The sequence below is a fragment of the Gambusia affinis genome, linkage group LG16 (genome assembly GCF_019740435.1).
Source record: "Gambusia affinis linkage group LG16, SWU_Gaff_1.0, whole genome shotgun sequence".
NCBI lineage: Eukaryota > Metazoa > Chordata > Actinopteri > Cyprinodontiformes > Poeciliidae > Gambusia > Gambusia affinis.
In genome coordinates this window covers 15,016,027-15,038,586 of record NC_057883.1, presented here as the reverse complement: position 1 = coordinate 15,038,586, position 22,560 = coordinate 15,016,027, and the positions used below count along the sequence as shown (strand labels likewise).

General features: G+C 37.6%; 2 protein-coding genes across 3 annotated transcripts in view; both read right to left on the bottom strand.

Moving 5' to 3' along the window:
• LOC122845759 (connector enhancer of kinase suppressor of ras 3-like) overlaps positions 1-13,079 on the bottom strand; it is a 33,367-nt gene extending 20,288 nt beyond the window's left edge. Inside the window, exon 1 of one of the 2 annotated variants that reach the window (XM_044142157.1) lies at positions 12,833-13,079. In XM_044142157.1, the coding sequence (XP_043998092.1) occupies positions 12,833-12,884 (52 nt within the window). In that variant the 5' untranslated portion in view covers positions 12,885-13,079. The remainder of the gene's footprint in view (positions 1-12,832) is intronic. The other variant, XM_044142158.1, reaches the window with a different exon arrangement.
• A 2,898-nt stretch (positions 13,080-15,977) lies between these two features.
• qpct (glutaminyl-peptide cyclotransferase) lies at positions 15,978-22,294 on the bottom strand. Its single transcript, XM_044142156.1, has 7 exons — positions 22,054-22,294; positions 19,276-19,422; positions 18,646-18,927; positions 18,160-18,327; positions 17,247-17,346; positions 16,440-16,556; positions 15,978-16,326 (listed from the first exon to the last, which is right to left on the bottom strand). Exons 1-7 carry the CDS (start codon positions 22,183-22,185, stop codon positions 16,145-16,147), a joined length of 1,128 nt encoding a protein of 375 aa, XP_043998091.1. The 5' UTR covers positions 22,186-22,294; the 3' UTR covers positions 15,978-16,144.
• Positions 22,295-22,560: the final 266 nt, after the last annotated feature.

The following is a 22,560-nucleotide window of genomic DNA, read 5'->3' as shown; positions in this document are numbered from 1 at the left end:
GAAAGTAGGAAAGATGTGCTGTACAGACATCGCTCTGCACCAACACCAAGGCTACAAAAAGAAAATTTCCAACACAGTCTTCACTCTGAACTCAAAACCTTCTGGTTAAAACAAAAAAAAAGTGGGTGTCCTTACTGTGGGGCTAATAAAACATTTATTGTCCCTCGATCAATGGCTGCCAGGGTGTGCGGGGGACTATCAATTTTCATTTAAGACAGAGCAACCAGTAAAAGAGATGGAGTGTCACTTTATTGTGAAGTGAGGGATGGGAGGCAGAGGAGAAGGCTGTGTGAGTGCTTTTCAAAGTCTGCGGTAGATGAAACACTTTGGAGGAGTTTTATAGCGACTCAAAACTACTTGGCAACTGTCTTCTAACTGCACCATGTGGGTGAAGCAGAAGCAAAAACAGACAACATCAACTATAACTTCACCATCAGTGAAGCTGTAAAAACATATGTTACCAATGAATTTAAATTAAAACCTGTATTACCAAAGATAACATTGTCAGTTCTCTGGACCAATAAAGGAGAAAATCTTCTCAGATATTATAATGGTAATCCTTTCAATCTGCTTTTCTGTAAAATTTTAGTTTTATACTAACTTTATCCTAGTCTGAAGAAAGCAGGGGAATTTCAAAATGTTCAACACTGCCCATATTATAGTCTTAAACACATTTTAAAAATGGGAGAATCTTATTTATTGACTCCTGAATTTAACTACATTTTACAGAAAGACGGGTGTTATTAGAGGGGAGAATTAAGAATCAAGCAGTGTCCTGAAGACAACTTGGTGTATTCTTTGCACACACAGTTGCTCTCCTAGAGTAACACCTGCTGTTGAGTGTGAGGTCTTCTTACCACCCACCAACTCAGCTTCAGTAAACACTGATTACATGCTGAACAGGTTATAAACACATTTCTAGTGTGTGTATGAATAAACAGACTCAAGCAAGCAAAGAGTTGGAAAGTCTCGCAACGGAAATTGAGTGAAACCTGTAAGCCCCTAAGCATTTAACTTTGGCAGTATAAACACAGTTGTCCTTCACTTGCAAAATAATATGTTTTGACCTATTCTCAACACTTTATAAACGACTGGAGCTTTTTTAAAAAAATGGTACACCTATTGTGCAGTGCGACCTGTAGGTTCAGTAGAAGAAATATCAGGATCTATGATTTGTATTTATGAGATGAAAAACACATTCAAAATCAGCCAAGATGTCTTCCTTCACCACCTTCATCCATCTGTCCCCAAAAATGTGCAGATCAATAAGAATTTCAGTCCTGCTTCTGGTGGTCAACTTGTCGTTCTCAGGGGTTTGGTTACACAAAAGGGAGAAGAATCCCACAGAGAGAACCAAACAAGCGCCTTCCCCCACGAACCCTCCCTGTGCTCACAGTGGGAGTTGCAGTCACCAAGTAACACACTCACACAGACACAGGCGCACACACACACAAAAACAATATGCCTGCTGAGGTAACCAGTGGGAAAGCTGTTGGGTGTAGAATAGCAAAGCCACTGTAACTCCACTGTCTTTCTACGTAAGACCAGCCTCCAAACCTGTGGGGAATGGTCAGGAATTTGACTCATTGTTCTCCACTCAGCAGCTCCATTGTGGGAACCTGCACCAGCTCTGGCACAATTGTCTCTGGCTGGACCAGGCATGCTGTAATTAAAGGGAAAGAGAGTGCTCTTCTCGGGTACTGCAGTGCTATTCTCTAATCCATGACTTCACAGAAGGACAAACAAGCAACAAAGCAAGTAAACACCCTTGCAGTTAGCATGTTATGAAGTTTTTTTTATATTCAATCTTTGACATACAGACACTGGTTTCTCCAAGACCTAAAACTCTGGAGATAAGTTAGTGAGTGCAAAGAAATCTCTGTCAACGATCATACAGTTCCCAAAACATTCACAGTAGTTTGTATCCAAAACAAAATTTGCCTGATACTATCCGAGTGCTCAACTGTATTACCCTGCGAGACCCATTTTTCGTCTTATCATTCCTCCCTGTAGTTAACAAAGACTGTTTAACTTCATGTACCCTAATCTCAAATTACAGACAAGTAGTAGTTACTCGTCCCGAGCGGGTCTCCTGAGTGTGGAAAAGCAGCTGAGGCTGGCCCCTCCAATGGAGGACAAAAGAAGCTCTGTCTGAAGCACGGTGATGGACGATGACTGATGAGCGAAGAGGGTTTGAAGGTTACGAAGCTGTTACGGTTTGAGCGGATCAGTAAGTGTGAGTTCCGCTTTGGTTTGCAGTGGTACAAAATTTTCACAGGGAAACTGACATTATCCAGCTGTGTTTGACTCTACCAATAATTTAGCCACACATGTAATTGGATATAGTTAAGTTTCCAAAAACTGATTCATTTGTTGATTGGTAAACTGCTAATAAAATAAAGAAGGACACACCTCAATTTAGGCTATGGGAGAGCTTAGTCTTTCTTTGACTTTTGCTTACAAACATTATAAAACAGAGAAGAAAAACAAGGAGAGCAGCAGAACAGCTGCAGGCTTTTTCAATTAATGTCTCTGCAAACCCAGAGCAACCATAACAGTTGGCCCCTAAGCTAAGGGTGTGGAGAAAACAAAATAAGAGCTTACGGTCTTAGTGAGAGTTGTTTCTTTGCAACTGAAATTCGACCCAGTTTTTTACAAACATCTTTCACATGAAGCATCGGGTTTAATAATGCCCAGTGGAAATGAATGCCTTAATGTATTTGACTAACAACTACTTAGAGATTATTAAGAATTATACATTTTATTTAAATGCCACCCTTTTAAAACACTCAAGGACACTGTACAAACAAGTTAAAAACAACATAGCAAACCATCAGGTAAATCTGCCACGACTTGGTCTGCATCTCAAACATGTGACTGTCAGAGATTAGCCTTGTCTGTCCAATCTGTTTTTAGAATCAGTATCAGAATCAATTACTTTATTGATCCCCAAAGGAAGATTACTTTTTTGTTGACAAGCTACTCCATTCAAAGTGTTAAATATAAGCACATATATCCATTACAGATACAACTTTTGTAAAAAAATAAATAAAAATAAACAAATGTACAAAACAAAGAAATAAAATAACATGTAAATATATTATTTACTGAACAAAACAAACAGCTTACAGAAATAGATTTTCTCAAAGTCTCACTTGGTCCCTCACTCTTTTGGCAGTCTACCTACTACACTCCATCTTGTCACCACAAGCATAAAGTCACAGTAAAGAAAGCAACAAAGACCTCAGAAATGTTGCAGACACGCCCCTCCCGTCTCTCTTCTTGTTCCAATGTCTACTCGTCGACCCACCACAGAATTTCCTTTTCCTGGCCCCTCTAATGTTCATATTGTTGTGGTTCAGCCTGTTGACATTTGCCCCAAGTGTTGACTGGGTGCATTACAATAGGGTGTCTAATATAAGGACTGTTTGTTAGCTATAAAACCCTGTCACAAGTTAATATTAGCTGTCTGTGTGGCCTTACAATCACTACTGAGGATTGCATTTTGTTTAAAATGCCAAGTCAGATAACATAACATCATTTTTCACTTACATATAAACATACTGTGAGGAAAATCTATCTTAAAAAACTTAATTTTTTAAATACTAAATCAAAAGTAAAAAGAAGAAAGGAGAAGAAAAAAAGACTATTTCCTTAGGGGAACAATTCATATCAGTTTCTGAATCACAGGTACTGAGATAAACATAAAAAAGGAAAAGCAAAACAAAAACATGGAACTCTGCGTGGTACTTTCCCATCACATGCATGGGTGTATGATCAGGGTGGCCCTGCATGCTGATTACAGATCTGTTTGCTAGCACCATAATAGCCGCCTATGGAAACCACAATAAAGACAAATAAGGTTTAGTGGGAGGAAATGAACCCCACTCATTTGCCTTTCCAAGGGAATAGAGTAGCACCCTCTGTCTTGCCGTCAAATTTGGGAATATTTTCAAGCAGAGTCAAAGTTAAATTTGCAACGTTATGTTGTTTATTCCCACATCAATGCCTTATTTGACTTTCAGACAGACAAATATGTTAGACATGACAAAAAGCTTTTAATTAAACTTAGACTTGTCCCAGTGCCTCACATGACTCAGTACAATACTTGATAGATTCCTAGTGTTGAATCCCATTGAAGAATAAGGACCACTAATTGTCATGAATCTACGAGAGGGCAAATGGCCACTCACATCTCAAAAACCCCAACTGAAAGAGCAGAAGCAAGCTTCTAACGTTGCAGGGGATATGTCTGTTGTCACTCTGGCCTGTTCACACACACATCTGAGCCTTCTGTCAACCAGATAAATCCAGATGGAAGGTTCTTTGGTGGAAAACTGTTACTGGTGGCCAACCCACTCATCTATAAACATGAACTGGCTGTATCTGCAAACAAAATTAAGCAGTGAAAAGGGGGAAGAGCCAGGAGTTGAAGCAGGAAATGGGACAGAGAAATGGGGGCGTTCAAAAAGTAGAGCAGGCTTGTGTCTAGGTCAGAAGTACCTCTGCTCCCAGTATAAATAATTAGTTACCGCTCAGAGCATGGACACTAAAAAACATTTTTTTGCTCTCTTATCTTAACTTACTGTAGCTCTTTAAGAGAAACTACCTGAAATCAGACTCGGTTAACCTATTAACTTCTTGGGACAGACTTTTTCTCAACATATAAAACAGAAGCAGCAGAATGAATTATGCAATGCAAGACATCACGAGTCTGCCTACAGGGCTGTAGGCAGCTGATCCTGTTCTCCCTGCTGCGAGGGATGTGGGTAAGGGATGGTGAGTCATCCTCAGTTAGAGAGAGATCAGTGACTGGCAGTGTGTCACCCACAAGCCTGGACAGGGTGGCTCTGACGCACACAAACAATTTAATGCTGTGCTGTGCATTGTCTTTTTTTTGATGTTGCAACATTTAGTTTTAATGCTCAAAACCACAAGTGGATTCTCAAAGAAAACAAACAAACACGGGTATCTATCCCAACCTCACTCACCACGCTTAGAACACACTCCACCCTTCCGCAGGTGAGGTTTCTTTGTAGCACCTGGTGGGAATCTCCAAGCCATGCCAGATCAAGAAAAGAGAACTTTTTATGCCTGTATGAGATTAGTATATTGTTGACTTGAAGTAATATCAAGATGGCACATTGAAACAGACAAAAGACAGGTGAGATAGTTTACTCAGGTGTTTGCAGCAAAGCTTTCAAAAGAGAGGCTCAGCAAACCCGCCAACAATTGTTTCCTCCAAGTTGTGATTTGTGCAGAGGAGCCACCCAATCTTCGAGAAAAAACTTTCAAAACCTATATTTGCTTGGATACTCTGTTTAAAGCTGGGTTAAAAAGAGAAAACAATGATTTTTACAATTCTTTGTCTTTTCTAGAATGATGATTTCAAATTAAGAGATGGTGGTCAGCAGGTGTTTCTAGTATACCTGCGTATTGCATTCTTTAACTAGGCTGTTGGACTGGAATAAGGGAGTAAGCAAAGACAAAAGGTTGTTTTTCCTAACAGGTGATGATAGTGATGGGAAGTCTAGGGCTAAATGAGCAGTAGGGAAAAGCCATCCTCAGTCTTTCGCTGCTATATGCTTGAGGAATTTTTTGAAGGCTCCCTAACCTTCTTTCAGACATAAACTAAATGAAAACCAAAGCTTGGCACAGCAGTGTCAATTCATTAGCTTTATGGATTAATAGAATAACATTCAGCTTTAAGGGCCACAGACCTGCGTTAAAGAAAAACAATAATGACTGTCGGTTACGAAACACAGTCTGGGACTTCCCTTTGGCCTTCAAAGTATTTTTAGTTCCATTTTCATCTATTCATACAGGGTACACAAAGGTATAGTTACCTAAGCTACCATGGATGTACCTTAGGGGTTTGTATCTGTCCTGTAACTTTTGGGTTGCAAGATGACTATTTTTTTCCACTGAGCCACAGTCACTTCACTCACAGGCCTGGCCCATAACATTCAATTATATGTTCTAGTGAAAAGAAGACTGTGACAGAGTGTCAGGTAACGCATCAGCAATTTGTTAGCACCAAGGTGCAATAACCACCAACTTACTCTTAAGAATACTCTTAAGAATAGTTAACATCTGCTTTAGAAACGTTGTCCATGAAGGTACCGATTTGATAGAAAAAAAACAAAACAATTAACTACATCTCTATTCTTCTGTTTCAGTGTTTGAACATGAATGTGTGTAAGCGATATCAGCACATCCATACACTTCCCTATTTTCCTTCTTCTGTTTTCATTTGAACCACTGTGCAACCACTGATAGAGCACAGCCACAACCTAAAACTTGGTCATACCGAAATACTTTGTTTATGTACAATAGTTAATGACAGTTTATATTTTAAGCAGACCCATTTCACCACAGCTTTTTATTTCGTTACCTAAGCAGGGCAGCTCCTGGGCCAATCCTCTGAGGGCAGACCAAGGCCAAACAGCTTGTAATACTAAACCGCGATCACCTGGGAGATTTGCAATTCACATTTAAAATTTGAATGAGAAGCAAACAGGTCTTGCCTGGGAATGTCAGGGATACGGGGAGACACCCCGCCTCCAGTTCCCACACTGTGACAAAACATGTTCGACACTGACGCAAATGCCTACTGATTTAAAAAAAAATAAAAAAATAAAAAAACCAACTACCCTTTAACATGACATTCAGCCATATTTACAATTTTAAAGGTGATGTGAAAAAGTGTGAATATAAAATTGGAACATGCAGATTAATATTTGATTATTTGTCTTAAAGACTTTCTGTGCTGGAGGCTCTGGAGCATCTGGACTATGTGAGAAACAGGCTGCACAGGAACCAACTGTGACAAAACTTCTCCCCAGGGGGAATCCTCTTACAGCACTTCTCTTTAAACTCCAAACGCCGGTTCCTTGGAAAAATGACACTGTAGTCTGCTGATCAGTACAACACAAATGGCTGATTTAAAAAAAAAAAAAAAAAAAAAAGGCTGTTTGACTGGATGAATTGAAACTAGTGAATAAGAAAAGAAGCCAAACTGGGTTGTTTGACTGGATGAATTGAAACTAGTGAATAAGAAAAGAAGCCAAACTGGGTTTCAGTTGAACAAATTACACCAGCTTCCTACTTCCTTTCAAAGGCAATCTGCCATCAGGGACAAACAAACTTCTGCAGTCTTTCAAGAGTATGTTTGGATTTATTTGACAGCTGTTCCTCCTGAACCACGCTTGCACAGTTTGTGCAGAATACAAGTTACTAAAATGGATTAATGGTGCCTGTGATTGATATTGAACACATAATTATACTTCCCTTATACAGCAGGCGCTAAAGCAGCAACAGGAAATTCTATCATGAAACTGAGACGTCTGCATTACGTCTGCTCACACTCCTGTCTAGGAAGTTTCTGTTTCTGCAAGATAAAGATCAAGGTGTGTCATCCTTGTTGACATACCTTGCTGTCATTCCTGCAGATGTTACTGCTCACGACATCCATCACTGAAGTCACTCACCTTGTTGGGATTCAAACAGTCTTGTTATTTTTCCCCAAACAAATGCATGGTCAAAGGGGAAAGTGAATTTAGCACATGTTCGTCACTTCTCTAACCACCCAGCTGCCTCCTTAGCACCTTGGCGTTACTTCAAAGCCTGACACCAAAAGTTTGGCTGCCAAGCATTTCTGGATTTAAAATGTGTTGAACAATGCCAAAGACATGCCACTGCATTATATTTAGATGAGTGGCCACAGTGATGTCAATAATTGTTGCAGATAGGCATGGATTGGTAAAAGAAGATTAAACAGCATTACTGTATCTGCAAACAAACATATTTAAAACAATTTATTAGCCAGTTCAAATATTCTCAAATTAAGATTTAAAACAACATTATCTTAGTAAGAGCGATGGCTGACAGAGTCAACTATTTGAAAAAAAATTCTACTGGCCAAAATCAGAATTGGCAGGTCAGGCTTTTTAAAGATTAGTGATCAGCCAGAAAACTGCAACCCGTGCACCACTAGAAATAACAACACATGACTTAATAACCTCATGAAACAAGCTATCACAAAAGACAAAGATTGATTGTTATGGAGGGAAAAAAATGTTAGAGAAATTATGAATTTGCAACGAGGTTATACAAAAGAAACAAACTTTCAGTTATAGGAAGGAAAGAAAATTTGTGGGAAAGAAAAACTGAGGTGAAGGCATTAACATCAGGGATTTCAAATTCAAGTCCTAAAGGTTGTATACCCTGAAACCTTCATGGGTCCCCAGTCCTGCAAATCTGAATCACATGACTCTATTGCCAACTCAGCATCTGCCAACTTCAATAGAGCTCTGCAAATAAATGAATAATTCCACTGAGGTGTTTTGAAGCAGACGCACATAAAAGTTGCAAGAGTTTGACAGCCGTCCAATAGAGGATCAGGTTTAGTTTTGCTGGGTCACACCAATATGACTTTCAAGTGCAGCTGTCACTCCCTGTACCGATGTGTGGCGACCCAGGTTATTTGGTCTGAAACCACCTGTTGTTTAAACACAGGGATGCACAGAAAAATCTGAAACGGTTGTGAGAGGCAATGGCTGATTTTATGCTTCACAAGTCCTGATCAGTGAGTGACTGGTAGGAAACAATATTTCATCTTCTGTCTGATTAAAAAAATGCACCAAGTCCCAAAGTTCACAGTTACAGGAACATTATTCTGTGTGGAGGCTGTTTCTGAGGGAAGAAAACTTGATTACATGTTTAAATTGAAGTCAGACAACAAACAAAATAGTGTAGGAAACTTCTAGAAAATAAATTATTTCCACAGAGTCATATCTGTTGTTCTTGTGGACTGCTGCTTTTATTCAGGGACCAATCAAAGAAGGTCAAGCCCATTACAACAAAGCTGCTATGATTTTTCTTTATAATAGTTAAACCCCTTCTGATCTGTAAAATACTGGATAATGAAATGACTATTTTGGAAATCTCACCAAGTGAAAAGTTTTCTAACATGTACTGGGAATATACTGTTGAGAAGTCTTGCCTCACTAATCATGACAAATGCTAAAATAATATGCTAAGGACAGTTTAGAAGGAACTTCGCAATTGTTTTGTTTTTAAGCTGTGCAACTCTGAATGCGTCCTCACAATCAGAGTGATGACCCAATATAAATAACAATAATTGTTCACTACAGAAAAATGAGTAAGGTTCCTTTTATAGTTGCAAGTGAACAAACATTTTTCCTGAAAAGGAATGAAGGAGATATAATGTAATTATTTTATTTGGGCTCTATTTGGAAAGATCTTTGATACAAAAGTAGCAATCATTTATATGTCCACTCTTTCTGATACTTGGTTTTTGTAATTTAAATCAGCAGCATGTAAGAAATGATACACTGGAGGGTATTCAATGTCTCAGCTTGCTAAGAATTGGACAGGAGCCATTCAGTCTGACAGAAGTTTCACCAGTTTATATGCCTGGAATGCCCTGTTAAAACCCAGTAGGTCCACAACAGACTAGAGGAGAGGGATTGGTGAATGAAATACTATTCAGCTGAGTTAGAGCTAAATAATCTCATGATGCTCCCAGCTCTTCTCAGATGAAGTGCTGCCTGTGTGGAATCGGGACTATATTAGGAGAAGTACTTTCATCACATGATTTAAACTTCTTGCCTCATGAACATGGGTATGTAGGTCATTGTTTTGATGTCATTTGTGGAAGTTATTCAGGTCCAACCAAAGTCAAATCTCAAATGCAGGCACGGTTTTAAAATACATCTATTGAGACTATTCTCGATAAATGTATTCATTGCAAAACAAGTGAAGTTGCCTCCTGGAGGAAGTGATCCCAACACATGAGATGTGGCTTAGCAATCACACGACACCACAGGACCAGCTGGAAGATCAGAGCTTGTGGTGAAGGACAACTGCTACAGGCCATTTCTAGGCACCAAACAAAAAACAAGTGTCTAAATTCAAAGAATCAAACTCCCTTTCGCTGGCAATAAGCATCAAGCGACAATCACTTGATCTCTTTTGACAATCCAAGTGATTAGCAAGGGCTTCAATACACAAAGAACTGTGGCTGAGTCCTGCTGAGGAGAACAGCCTGAGGCGAATGAGGACAAAGGTCTGCATATTGTTGCTTCCAAAGATGATCATTTGACTTCTGTCACAACTAAGAAATGAAGGAAGGAAGGAAGATTTAGACAGTGGGTTACTGAGTAAAGTCTACAAATACGTTTCCACACTATTTTGATTTTTCATGTTCATCCATAAATCAAAAGGTATAGGAAACCCTGAAAAGCTGAGTTCCTGGGTAATGTTTCAGACTAAAACAACCATTGCTGCATATTAAAAGTTACTCAAAAGCTTTCCATGTTTTGTGGCTCTGGCAGATTAAAAGTTGACCCACCTGCTTGGAGCATAATTGCAGTCTACACCCACAGTAAACACCTATAACTAAAGCAAATAGTTGTTTAGCCAACTCAAACCACACCAGTTCAATGGTTTTTCGGAAAGCTTCTGTCATCCACTAATGTCCAAAAACAAAACTGCAATAAACTCTTCTGATGTAGTCCAAACATGACAACCCAGCATTTATCTCAAAACCCCAAATTAGATAAAGATGCAAACTCACATTCCCTGTTTATCCATCACCTGGTTTGAATGTGAAAGAAGTGTGTGAATTTTAGTTCTGTTGTGTTTGCAGGGGGGATACAAACCCCACAATTAGGAGCTGCACAAAAATCTGCTGAGTCAAATTTTCACCACTCTGACACCAATGGAGGTTTGTATTGATAAATAATCCACAGTCAAAGGGTGCACTAGCTGGGCTTTTTTTCTTCACATATGCCTGGATAATCCCTATGCTCCCTACTGACACTCCCACTGACTGAACATACCCCTGTCTGATAAACAGACAGGGCTGAGTCACACAATATGAGAGTTTAAAAAAAAGGGAAATCACCTAAGTTTTGCTATGGGAAGATGTTTATAGTGACGCATACAGAAACAAGTTAGTATCCAAATTGATCATTGTTTTTAAGTCCATGATTCATTTTCTTGCAACATATCAGGAAAATTAATAAGATCCTAGTTTTGGTCTTTGGAACAGTGTCACTGCTTTACATTCCTCTTATCCTCAAATTCTCTTAGACATAGTACATAGTTATGCTGTGACTAGAGATGGGTTCAAAGATTAATGATATCACTAACATAGCAAGCATTCCTTTCAGTGCCTTAAACAAGTCTGTGGCTTCTTGAGAGCTATCCACAAATAATGAAGGGACATATCACAAATAATTGATTACGTTCATATTTTTCTAAATGTCTAGTTACACTTTATGTTTATGTCATATTTTAACAGGAACATTGGTGTTTGTTCCATTTCAACAGCTGGTCTGTCTCATTTAGGTCCCAGGTATTCGAGCAGATTATCAACAACTAGACTTTTAAAGACTTTTAATCATACTGTTTCTTAGGTTTAAATCACTTTAATGAGCTAATGATAAGTATTTACAGTTTTCCTTTGGCTGTGTAGAGCACAGAGAAGCTCAGCCCTCATTTCCCTCACTTATTGCTGTAATCTGCCAGTAAACTGCCTGAAAAATGATCACAGCACAGCAGGTAAAGCGATACCACTCACCATGTTTTGTTAAGATAACGTTTAAAAACTACAGATAGCAAATTACATGGTCATTAGGAGCCAATTGCAGACTAGCTACCTCAGCAGAGTGCCCAACTAAGTAAAAAGATAAGATCACCCTTGAAGACTTTAATTACTCTAAAAAGAATAGCAATATTCTGCACTTAAAGCACTACCAGGCTGAGATCACTCTTCAGTGTGGATTATGTTACTGAGTGAAGCAGACTCAAAGTAAGCTATTTTCGATGTCAGTGAGGTGTATAAAACAGTCACAAGCCAATGAAGAAACTATGGCCAGGAAGCAAAGAACAACACCTATCACTTTTTAAGATGATACTACTTTAAAACCAGGCTAATGACTTGAGCTGGTAGCCTGACCAAACAATCCAGTTATAGAGAGCAGAGGGTTAAAAATGTATACAAGAACTAAAAAACAAAAACAAAAAAACCCCGCATGTTATCCACATTTTGAATTACCTTGTTGCTGAAATGTGCAATATAAATAAACTTGATAATTTGTTGCTTTTTTGTCTTGAGGCTTTAAAAAATTAATTAGAAGAAAATGTTACAACTTCATAGCTCTAGCAGTAAATGTTTCCATTTAGAAGCAGAGATTAATTACATTTCTCTTTCAGATCATGCCATAAAGTGAAAACGTTCTATTTTTATTAATATTATCACATTGACCTATTTAATAGTTATTAAGGGAAAATGAATAACGTAAATATTTGAATATTTGAAAAACATAAACTGCATGGTCAAAGAAGTTACATTTAATCTACCATGGCTGGACTAGACTGTGACTTGAAAACTAAGGGCCACAAGGGCTCAATGATTACTAGTACGCATCAGTATAACTTAATTAAAAAATATTGAGCGAAACAATAGGGTGCAGGCTCTCTCTCTCTTTCTCTATGAGAATGCAGTTTAAACATCTGAAAAACAAATATTTTCAAATTTAGTCAGGTTTACAGCTTAAAAAGTCACTCATAGTGAAAAAAATATATACAAGCATCACTGGATTTCTAAGTTTGCTAAGTGAGAGTAAAGAAGGGAATGTGGTTCTATTGTTATGCGGCTCAGTGAAGGTATGCTGTCACACTGGAGCAGTTTCTACGAAACTAACTGCAGAAAACGAGAATCGAGTTTTAAGAGTTGAGATTTTTTTTTCCTGTTAGAACTGTTAAGCACGAACAAAACATTTACTAAAAACGTTTCACTCACCTTTCATCCAATCAACAACTTGTTTTGGCGTCCACTTTGTTATCGGCTCCATGACTTCTTAAGTAACAAAGTCAAAGACAGAAGAAAAATAAAACAAAAAGGTGACGGCGCCGACAAAAAAGTATTAACTTTCAACTCTCCCCTGTCATGTTCTTCACACAGCTTTAGTCTGTTTGCGTTCACTCACTAAACAACTCTGAACAATCACGCATGACTGGAGGCTGGACTGACTAAGACTGACACCCCCTACAGCGCCTCTCTGCCCGGGTTGGGATTGATGGTGCCTTCAGGGATTCCAGGAAAAAACACAATTTATGTGAGGAAGACTTTTCAAGTAAAAAAGAAAAAATCTTTACCAGTTCAGCACTTTTGTGGTAGCGTTTTTCACAATATAATATATTTTGTACTAATTTAGTATTTTTCAGCTCCTCGCTGCCCAAAGTGGGACCGATGCTGCCTTCATGCACTGCTGGAAGTTAAGAAATGCAATTTGTTTACAAAGATGCTTCCTAGTGGACAGTCGTTATTTAAAAGGAGATTCCTTTATATGTATTCATTTATATATGATTTTCTTTTTATTTTACGGCGACACAAATTATAATAAAATTTCACATCACAGTACTTTTTTAATCTACGGAAGACTGAAACAACACTATTCTTTCAATAAATGAAAAATATATCCAGATCTTTATGCTAAAACAAACGCTGCAGAAACCACTCTGTAGGGTTTTACGCTGCTGATTTATTCAATTTTTTAAAAAGATTATTTTATTACTTTTGGGAAAAACAAAATACAAACTATATCTGAGATTTGAGAACAAGTGCTGTCTAAACATAATTTTTTATATAATAGTAATAAGTTTTCTAAAGTGAAGCTAGTTAAATCTATATGATCATAATTTTGCTCCTAATGATACAACCCTCCTCCTCTCACAAAAAACATAACAATAATAGTAAAATAAAATAAAATAGAAAAAAGACGATCAAATGACTCACAACTGACCTCTTCTGGTATGTGATGATGTAGCACACAGCTTCGCTTTGCCACGATGAAATACTGTAAAACCTTATTAATAAGTTAAAACCAAATTAAACCAATCTACAACGACTGAAATTGTTGCTCCTTTCGTATGACAAAAAACCCCAAAATAAAACAAAAACAAAAAAAACCTCTTTAAAGCTTTTTTGAGTAATACAAATTTTCAAGCAGGGAAACCTCTTGAAGAGCTCTGGGAATCTATAGATGTGGTCTGCAACTCCAGTCCTTGAGTGTCACTAGAGTAGCCTACTCTAATGTACCTGAATCAAAAAGATGATTTACCTGCCCATCTGATCATTTGTCTATGCCTTGACTATGTCAGGAAGTGTGAGGCGGAGACAGTTAGATTTGGTCTAGACATTCTCACCCATATTTTTTTCTGTTCAACTCAGAACCTCTGCAACAGCTTTTAATTGTCTGCAGCTATTGTCAGATATTCTTGTGGGATTGTACTGCATTTAACTTCATCCATCTTCTCTTCAAAGCTTCAAACTACAAACAGGACTACTTATATATTTCCTCTTTAAATTTCCCTTTTTCAAAGCTACAAAGGAACAAATTCCTTAAAATCTTTCTCAGCTTCCTCATTGTTTTCCAGAAGCCTGAAACACACCTTAGAAACTGGAAGAAAGTCCCTGTCTTTTCCATCATCCCTGTCCTTTCTACTATCACACAGCTGCACTATAATCAGCTCCAGATGACAGTTTTACTGTTGTTGCTGTCAAATGTGCAACACTTAGCAGCGCTGAACAGACGAAAACACACAGAAGTCTTGAGTAACCTGTCTTTTTGGTACTCACAACAAATATAATTCAGACATTTTCTTAATCAACAGTTTTTTAATACCCTTACTTTACTTCAATCTGAAATGCAAAGACACAGTTTTATCAGCAGTGTAAAGTAAAACAAGCCACTTTTAATCTCCTTTTAGATAAGATTTACAGTATTTTGGTTCAAGTTGTTGCTAGGCGTTACTGATTGTACCGGACAGGGTCAAATCCTGCCATTGAATTTCTGAAGGAGTGGTCTGGAGTTATGGGGCTTAAGGTGGGGTGAAATTCCAAGGAGGGCCTCATGATAGGATTAAAGGAATCATGGGATCGCTGTTAAGGTGAGGCAAATGGGTGGAAATAGTGTTTTGTCTCACATGAGAAACAGTATGATGGAAAAGGCATGAAACAGAAAAAAAAGGAACATTTGTGAGTTAGGAGATCTCATTTTACAATAGACTCCTAACTCTCCTCTCATAAGACACAATTGTTGTCTGCATACACATTTATTAGTTGTTCCCCACAAGATAGAAGCAGGCTAACAATTTCTTATAAACAAAAGCAGACACATGAAAGAGCAGCAGAGGAAGTAATCCACTTTTCTGTGTGAGACGACAGGATGTGAAGAGCTTGAGAGAGTTGCTTCGGTGAGAATGAGCCCAACTTCCTGCCTTTGGCAGGTTTGCTGACTAAACACTGAACAGATTCACAGAGGGTGAGAAAATGTTAAATAACCTGCTGCTAAAACCTCTTATTCCACTCAGTGTGAGTGGCCAAGTAATATTTCCTAAAAAAAAAATTAAAAAAACAAAACACAGATCCAGGGATATAGGATGGCATTTGGCATCAAAATTGGGATGTGCCTTTAGATGTTCATTACAAAATTATCACAAGCTTTGACCTGTCGGGTAATCATATATTTAAAGATAAGTCAGAAAAGACTGATGATCTTTTCATCTGGTGAGTAGGATGAGAGTATTCATGACATGTTAAACCCCACAAAAATATATTTCTGGGATTTTATGTGATAGACCAAAACAACAAGGTAGTGTATAAATTTGACTCTGTTCAAAAAAAAGAAGAAAAAAAGTCTTGCTTCCTTTTGTTTTCAGACCCCTTTGTATTATCTCTCCATGTGTTTAGATTTTATTTAGTTATAACAATAATGCAAGTCACCATTTTTAGCATTTTATTTGTAAAACAAACAGAAATAACCTTTTCCTTCTATTTTGGAATTATACACTAATCTCTGGTGGTTAATCACATAGAATCCCAGTAAAATACATTGAGGTTTGTAGTTGTATTGTTGTAAAACATCAAAACTAATGAGAATAAATTGAACTTTAATCTCTTTTATTAAGCATTTAGATAATAGGTTGCTTCAGTAAGAAAACATTAAAACTTCTATATGTGACTCCTGCATACATGGAGTTACAACTTCTAACATAGTGCATACTTTCAGGTGAAGAGCTTGACATCACGATAATACATTGATGGGAAGGCTCATGGGGCATTTTGTGGATTCACAGGAATGCTGGGCCTTGTGTTGAGGTATTCCAAAACAAAGACCTGAAGGATCTTGTTCAGGTTCTGAATTGTGGAGCGATCCAGGTTTTCTTCGTTGTCGTCAAATGTGTGCCACACAGACGGGAAGGGATAGGGTATGAGGTGGAGGATCCGGACACCTAAATCAGATAGAAAGGGTGGCAGAATTAGGTTAAAAAAAAGAAAAAGAAAGAAAGGAAGTGACCGTAAACTGACTGGAAGGCAAGGTTGTTCTTATGCGGCTGGTACAGACCTCTGTTTAGGAACGGTATATGATCGTCAAGAATACTGCCAACTGGACGATTAGGCCAGAAGTACTGCACATTGTTAGGATGCTCAACAAGCTGGTTCATAGAATGCAGACGTTTTTCTGAGTTTAGAAATGGAAAGAAAATGAGAGAAAATGTTCAACTGTTTAGTTGAAAATAATTCATGTATCTTTTAAATGAATTACTTTATCAGGCGTGTTTGAATACAGTCTGATGCCACCTAAGCTGGGCAGTCAAGAGAAGGAAAGTGACTTAGAGGGACTGCAGAGGTCCACATCTCATGTAGGAGAATCTAGATACAGTTTAACTAATAACTATGTAATCCACAAATCTGGCCTTATTTTGAAGAGAAAAATTTATTGTTGGGAAAAAAAAAAGCCACAAGACGTCCTCTCTACTGAGTGCATAAAATATGCACCGTAGTGCATTTTTTATCATCATCATACACTGCGTTCAAGAAAAAACCCCAGATCTTCATTTGTTTGACATGTTTCAGATGATTCTGCAAGTCACTGTTTTTATTTACCAAAGTTCATTTGTGTTGACATCTTTGAACCTGAACAGGTTCAACAGGCTGCTTACACATCAGGGTTAAATGCAAAGATATAATCTACTTAATATCAGTCTACTTACTATTAGTAAAGTAGTTTACTACTTTACTAAAAAAAATAACTTTAGCATGTTCAATTCTGTCTTACTCTTTCAAACAATGTGGTGACAGTCTTCAGACATGAGTAAAACAAGGGAAGAGCTTTGTTTTTAATCTGCACTCATTTGTAATGATTATTTACCAATGTCCTGCAGTCTAGTAAGCCAGGGGGTGGTGCTAGGGAACTGGTTTCCGAAGATGGGATGAGGGGCCCCAATAAGGTCCAGCAGCACCAACAGGTCCTGTAGGGGGGAAGATAGGGGAGAGGTGAACGATACAGACAAGTCAGATTTTCTCAGGAGAAACTCTTGTCGCACATCCGAAAGATAAACTCTTTGACACAGAGCCGATCTTACAATAATCACATCCCATAAGTGTGTTTTCAAGTGTGACATCATGTGATCCATTGTCCAGTTCCCAGACATGACACAATTAACCACAAGGCACACCAAACTCCCATTTATGCACACAGACACCACAGCTTCAGTAAAACGTACTGTGGAACGTCTTTATTTCTTGATATTATTTTTTGCTATTGTTCCATACCTACAATGTAGAAAAATTAAAACACAAGTGTGTTTTCTTTTTGAATTTAAGATTATTATTGCTCAGAACTCAGAAGATTGTACATGTAGAATTTTAATAAAAAAAGAATAATTGTGATCACAAAAATGGTCAGGAAGTCAACTCTCTCACTCCCTGTTGTGAAGATGAAGTGGATGTGAAGCACATGCCACCTACTGGCCAGCCAGTGTAAGTAAAAACGTCACCAAACAATTGACAGACAGAAATGCAAATATTCTAGTTAATTGATTGTTATATCTGAAATCATGCATGATTTTTTTTTCTTTTACACTCTTGAATATTTCAGAAAACTTTAATATCAGACAATATTATTTATATTATTTCTATTTTGTCATGCATTTCAAAGTTAATACATGACTAGTTCAACTGTCCATCCATCCATCCATCCATCCATCCATTTTCTGATTCATGAAAGGATAGTTATTCTAATCCCATGTGGACTGAATTGAGGAGGATGAACTGCTCTTTACTATGCCATGCAGTTGGTTGGTGTCTCTGGCTCCTTTGGGATGAGGGGTGGTCTCCATCTTCTCTGCCAGGTGGCGAGAGCCGTACAGCGAGTCCGCGGAGGTCCACTGGAAAAGAGCCTCCTCACCATCAAAGAAGATCAACTGCAAGGTCAGATTGGAGTTGGAGCTCTACATGGGGGTATAAGAAAAGAAACTCCTGTTACATTGTTACTATTTTTAAAGCTTTACTGCCATCTACAGGTTCTGAGATTACATCAACACTCTCTCCATTAAGCATCATTAAATAATCACACATTTTATTGTCTATTACATTGATTACGAGCTTGTTGCATTGCAGTTGAGGTATTTGTATTCAGTAAATGAGTATTCACTACTACTTGCTAATTATTCACCAAACACAACTGAAATCTCAACATTACCAACAATGCAAAATCTAATATTTTAAATGAATCTGGTGGAGGTGCAATTCACATTCCGGTTTGTTACCTTCTGAGTCTTCAGTTCTTCATTCAGGGCTCGTGCCAGCTCCAACATCATGGCACATGGGACAGCTGAGTCTGTGGCGCCTTGAAACTCCCTCCCATGCCCCTCCGGGGGGTAGTACTTGGAGTCGTAGTGACAGGCAAGAACCAGGTGGCGCTTAGCCGACGGGTTCAGTGTGGCAACTAGGTTGGTAAAGGGCAGCGGTCCGTACGGCGTTTGTGACTCAAAACTGTCCTCTGTAACTTCCCAACCTGCTCCGAGGGAACCGAGGGTTGTTTTTATATGCTGTCAAGACACAAAGTGTTTGCAAAAACTCAGATAATGTGAATTTACACCAAGCCTGCATAGAAACATTGGAATTGTTTTAATTTTTTATTGTATTTTTCACATTAAACATAGTGCTTAATGTGCTGCTGGTATATATTCAAAATATTGAGTTCTTAATTTTCATGCATTTTATGAATAGAACACATATAAAGTCATATTTAATAAACTGTAATATGTATTCCAATGAGGCTTGATTGTCAGATTAAAAGTACTTATTGAAAATAATACTGTTTAAACAGGTAATGAACATACTTATAATAAAACTTAAAAACATCATGCATACATTTATAAGCTTAATAAACTTACGTCCTGAACTGCTTGGCTGCCAGCAGAGCCAGGGTATCGGGTAACCAGCAATGGCCTAAGGTCCCTCTGCCACATTTGTGCCAGATCGGTGTGAGAGAGGGCAGCACGGATCTCATCCTCACTTAGTTTAAGTGCTCTGTGACTGAGCTGCAGAAGAACACAGACAAAGGAGGGATTCAATTAATATTAAGAGACGTGAAGAAAAGTTTAGGGAAAACCTGCTCCATTGTAATCATATGATGCAATTTCAAAACATTATCAGACTGAACTACTGTTATAATCACTGTTATACATAGCAGACAACTTGTTATGACATGGAGTGTTTTTTTGTGATGTTGAGTTGGGAAACAACAAGATGACACATCTGACACACAACTGCTGATCTCTGTGTCTCACAACAGCAACTGCTGTTTAGACCAACTCATAAAGCTAAGGGGGGTGTCTCATGTACGTAATCATCATCTGAGTAAAAGATAAAGATACATATTTGTCATTCAAAATACACTATGTATGTCTGTATGTATGAAAAGATGGATGGATGGATATTGTGAGTATTTGGAATTGTCCTGATTAAATTACATAGTTGATTTAACTAAGCTAAGCAAAATTATTTCTAAAAACGTTATATGTTTACTTAATTTTGTTGAGTAAGTACATTTAAATTTTTTCAGATATATTTTTTTCATTTTGTCATTATATGTATTTCCCTCTAATATTAATATTTAACCAATTAGCTCCTCTGTATTTATTATTCAGCTTCCCTGACCCTGTCAGTTTGTTTGCTTCCTCAGTTTTTCTACATCATCTGATTTTCTAACCTGCATCCAATGGTTTCTCCACTCTTCCTCAGTGTATACACAGCTCTCTGGTTTTAATGTTTATGTACGGTATTCCCTTCCACAACATGATCTGTCTTCTACAGCTGTTGTCCTGGTTACTCCTTGTTTCCCTGTGTACCATAAATTCATCTGGTTTCTTACTTTATACTACACTATTCTACTTTTTCCACATTCAGTCTCTGTGCTTCAAGGTCCTTTTCAAACCTTTCATAAACATGACAAAGCATGGCAAAACTTAATTTCATTGTAATGTACACATTGTCAAACTCATTCTTTTCTCAATGATTGGTTGAAAACATTTCATGGAGCAAGTTACATCTGTGTTAAGAGATATTATTGGCTTTGAACATACACATACACACAAAGTTTTATTTAATAAAGGTCAAATCCAGACACTAGGCATATTGAAAAAGACTGATGCTTTCCTGTTTATAAGAATTCAATGGAGTTACAGCAGCTGTCTTTACACTGCTTTCATTTATTTTACAGAAAAAATAAACATATTGATCCTTCATTCCTATGACGCTTTGGTCCCAAAGTTCACCTGAGAACCATGGTTGTCCTGGAAACAAACCACCACTTGAAGTAAGAATTGAAGAGCAGTCAGTAGGCAGCTGAGGCCATGCCTCCCAATCCACTGACTCTACAATATAATTTTGCCTTCTTCCCTATATTCCAGATGTTTTTTTAGGTTAGAAAATCTTTAGAAATAGAACCTAAAAATGTACTACAAGACTTCTGACGATTTTAGATTCCTATGTTATTTTTATTTACAAAAACACAGTTAATTCAGTGGTATTGAATTGACCATAAGTAAACAATTCAAAATAGAATAAAAATATTCATTATTGTCCCACAATGAAAATTTTGGTGTAGCAGCAAAGTGACAGGCAATCAAGGCGCATGTTCACACAAAGATATAGGTATGCAAATATATATAAAAAAAACAATATTAGCAATATACTATTCAGTAAAGGAAAAATACATAAAATACAGTGCAGTTATCAAAAATAGCACACTCTGATGCAATTTGACTTAGAATTAAAAAGTGATAACATATTACAAATTGTGTATTAAAAAATTTAATCACAACCTGAAAAACAAGCCTGTGATTTGACTGTGATTTTTTTGATAACAAAAAAGCTTTAATATGCGCAGACTACCCACTTCTCCAAGAATTGCTCAAGATTTTAGAGTAAATACTCCATGTGTGAGTCAACTGAGCATTCAGTCATTTCTTGGTGAAAGTGGCATTCAAGCACATTTTCTTCCTCATACACAATGACCTGCAAAACCAGTTTGGAGCTTTATTTGGACGACTCTGGCTGACTCAAACATCCATCCTGTAATTGCAACACAGTGGCACATAATTATGTGGCCACTTTGGCTGAATACAAGTCTGGAGACCAGTGAGCTCAGAGAGGGTTAAAAAGTAGAGTCTATTTAAGGTCTATTTATTCAAAGACCACTTGGGGGATCAAAGAGGATGACTGTGCTGCCATAGCAACTAGTTAAAGGGGAGAAGAGATGAACACAGATTGTGAACATGAACACCAGTGGTATCCTGGTGGACTTTAAAAGGACGGTGGATGAGGACTGACAAAGCAGCACCAGATTTATAATTTTCTCATAAAATCCTGACACTAGTTATAGGTAATGTGATTAGTAATAATAGCACCTAAAGTGTAGATAAACTGCAATGATTTTAAATATGGCCACAACAAAACATAATAAACACAGTCGGAAATATGTTTTTCTACAGAGCACAGAGGCTTTTAAGTGGAAAGGAACCAAATAATATGAGAATCAGCCTAATTAAAACAAAATTTAGATTGTGAAATTCATTTCTGATCGTGTAAAAAAACTAAGAGAATTCCTCAGACAGCCACCGTGTAGCCTAAGACAGCATACGTGAATTAATCATCTTTAATTGATTTACCTTTTCCTCTGTCCAAGGGACTCCATGAGTGTGAAGGCTGAACATCAGCCCGATTAATGCAGCATAAAATGAACGCATTATAGAAATCCTTGGGCTTCGTTCAGCCATCGATGTTGACGCTCCTTTCCACATTCCTGTCTCTATCTCAGATCATGTGAAAGGCGGGAGGGGAGTGCCAGTGGCTCCCAGCTTCACGGCGCGTCATCGAGATCCACACGCACACACAGAAACATTTGTGTGTAACCGTGGTCAACACAAAGAGCCTTTAATACGGTTTTGAAACTTAAAGTATGAAATAAATACCAAAATAGACGTTTTAGTAATGCCTGCGGATCTTAGATCTCTTTATCATTTTATTTTTGCTTATTTTTATTTCTGTATAAACTATTACAAACTATTACACGGCTTTAAAAATATATATATATATATATATATCAATATTAAAATAGCATTTTAGAAAAGAGAGAATAGAAAGAAAAAAGAAAGAAAGAAAAAAAAAATAGAAAG

Excerpts from the sequence above, each read along its gene's own strand:
- qpct (XM_044142156.1), bottom strand. The coding sequence starts at position 22,185 with ATGTGGAAAGGAGCGTCAACATCGATGGCTGAACGAAGCCCAAGGATT. Across the intron at positions 19,423-22,053 it reads TCCCTTGGACAGAGGAAAAG|CTCAGTCACAGAGCACTTAA; the intron begins GTAAATCAATTA and ends GTTCTTCTGCAG. Across the intron at positions 18,328-18,645 it reads AAGAACTGAAGACTCAGAAG|AGCTCCAACTCCAATCTGAC; the intron begins GTAACAAACCGG and ends ACCCCCATGTAG.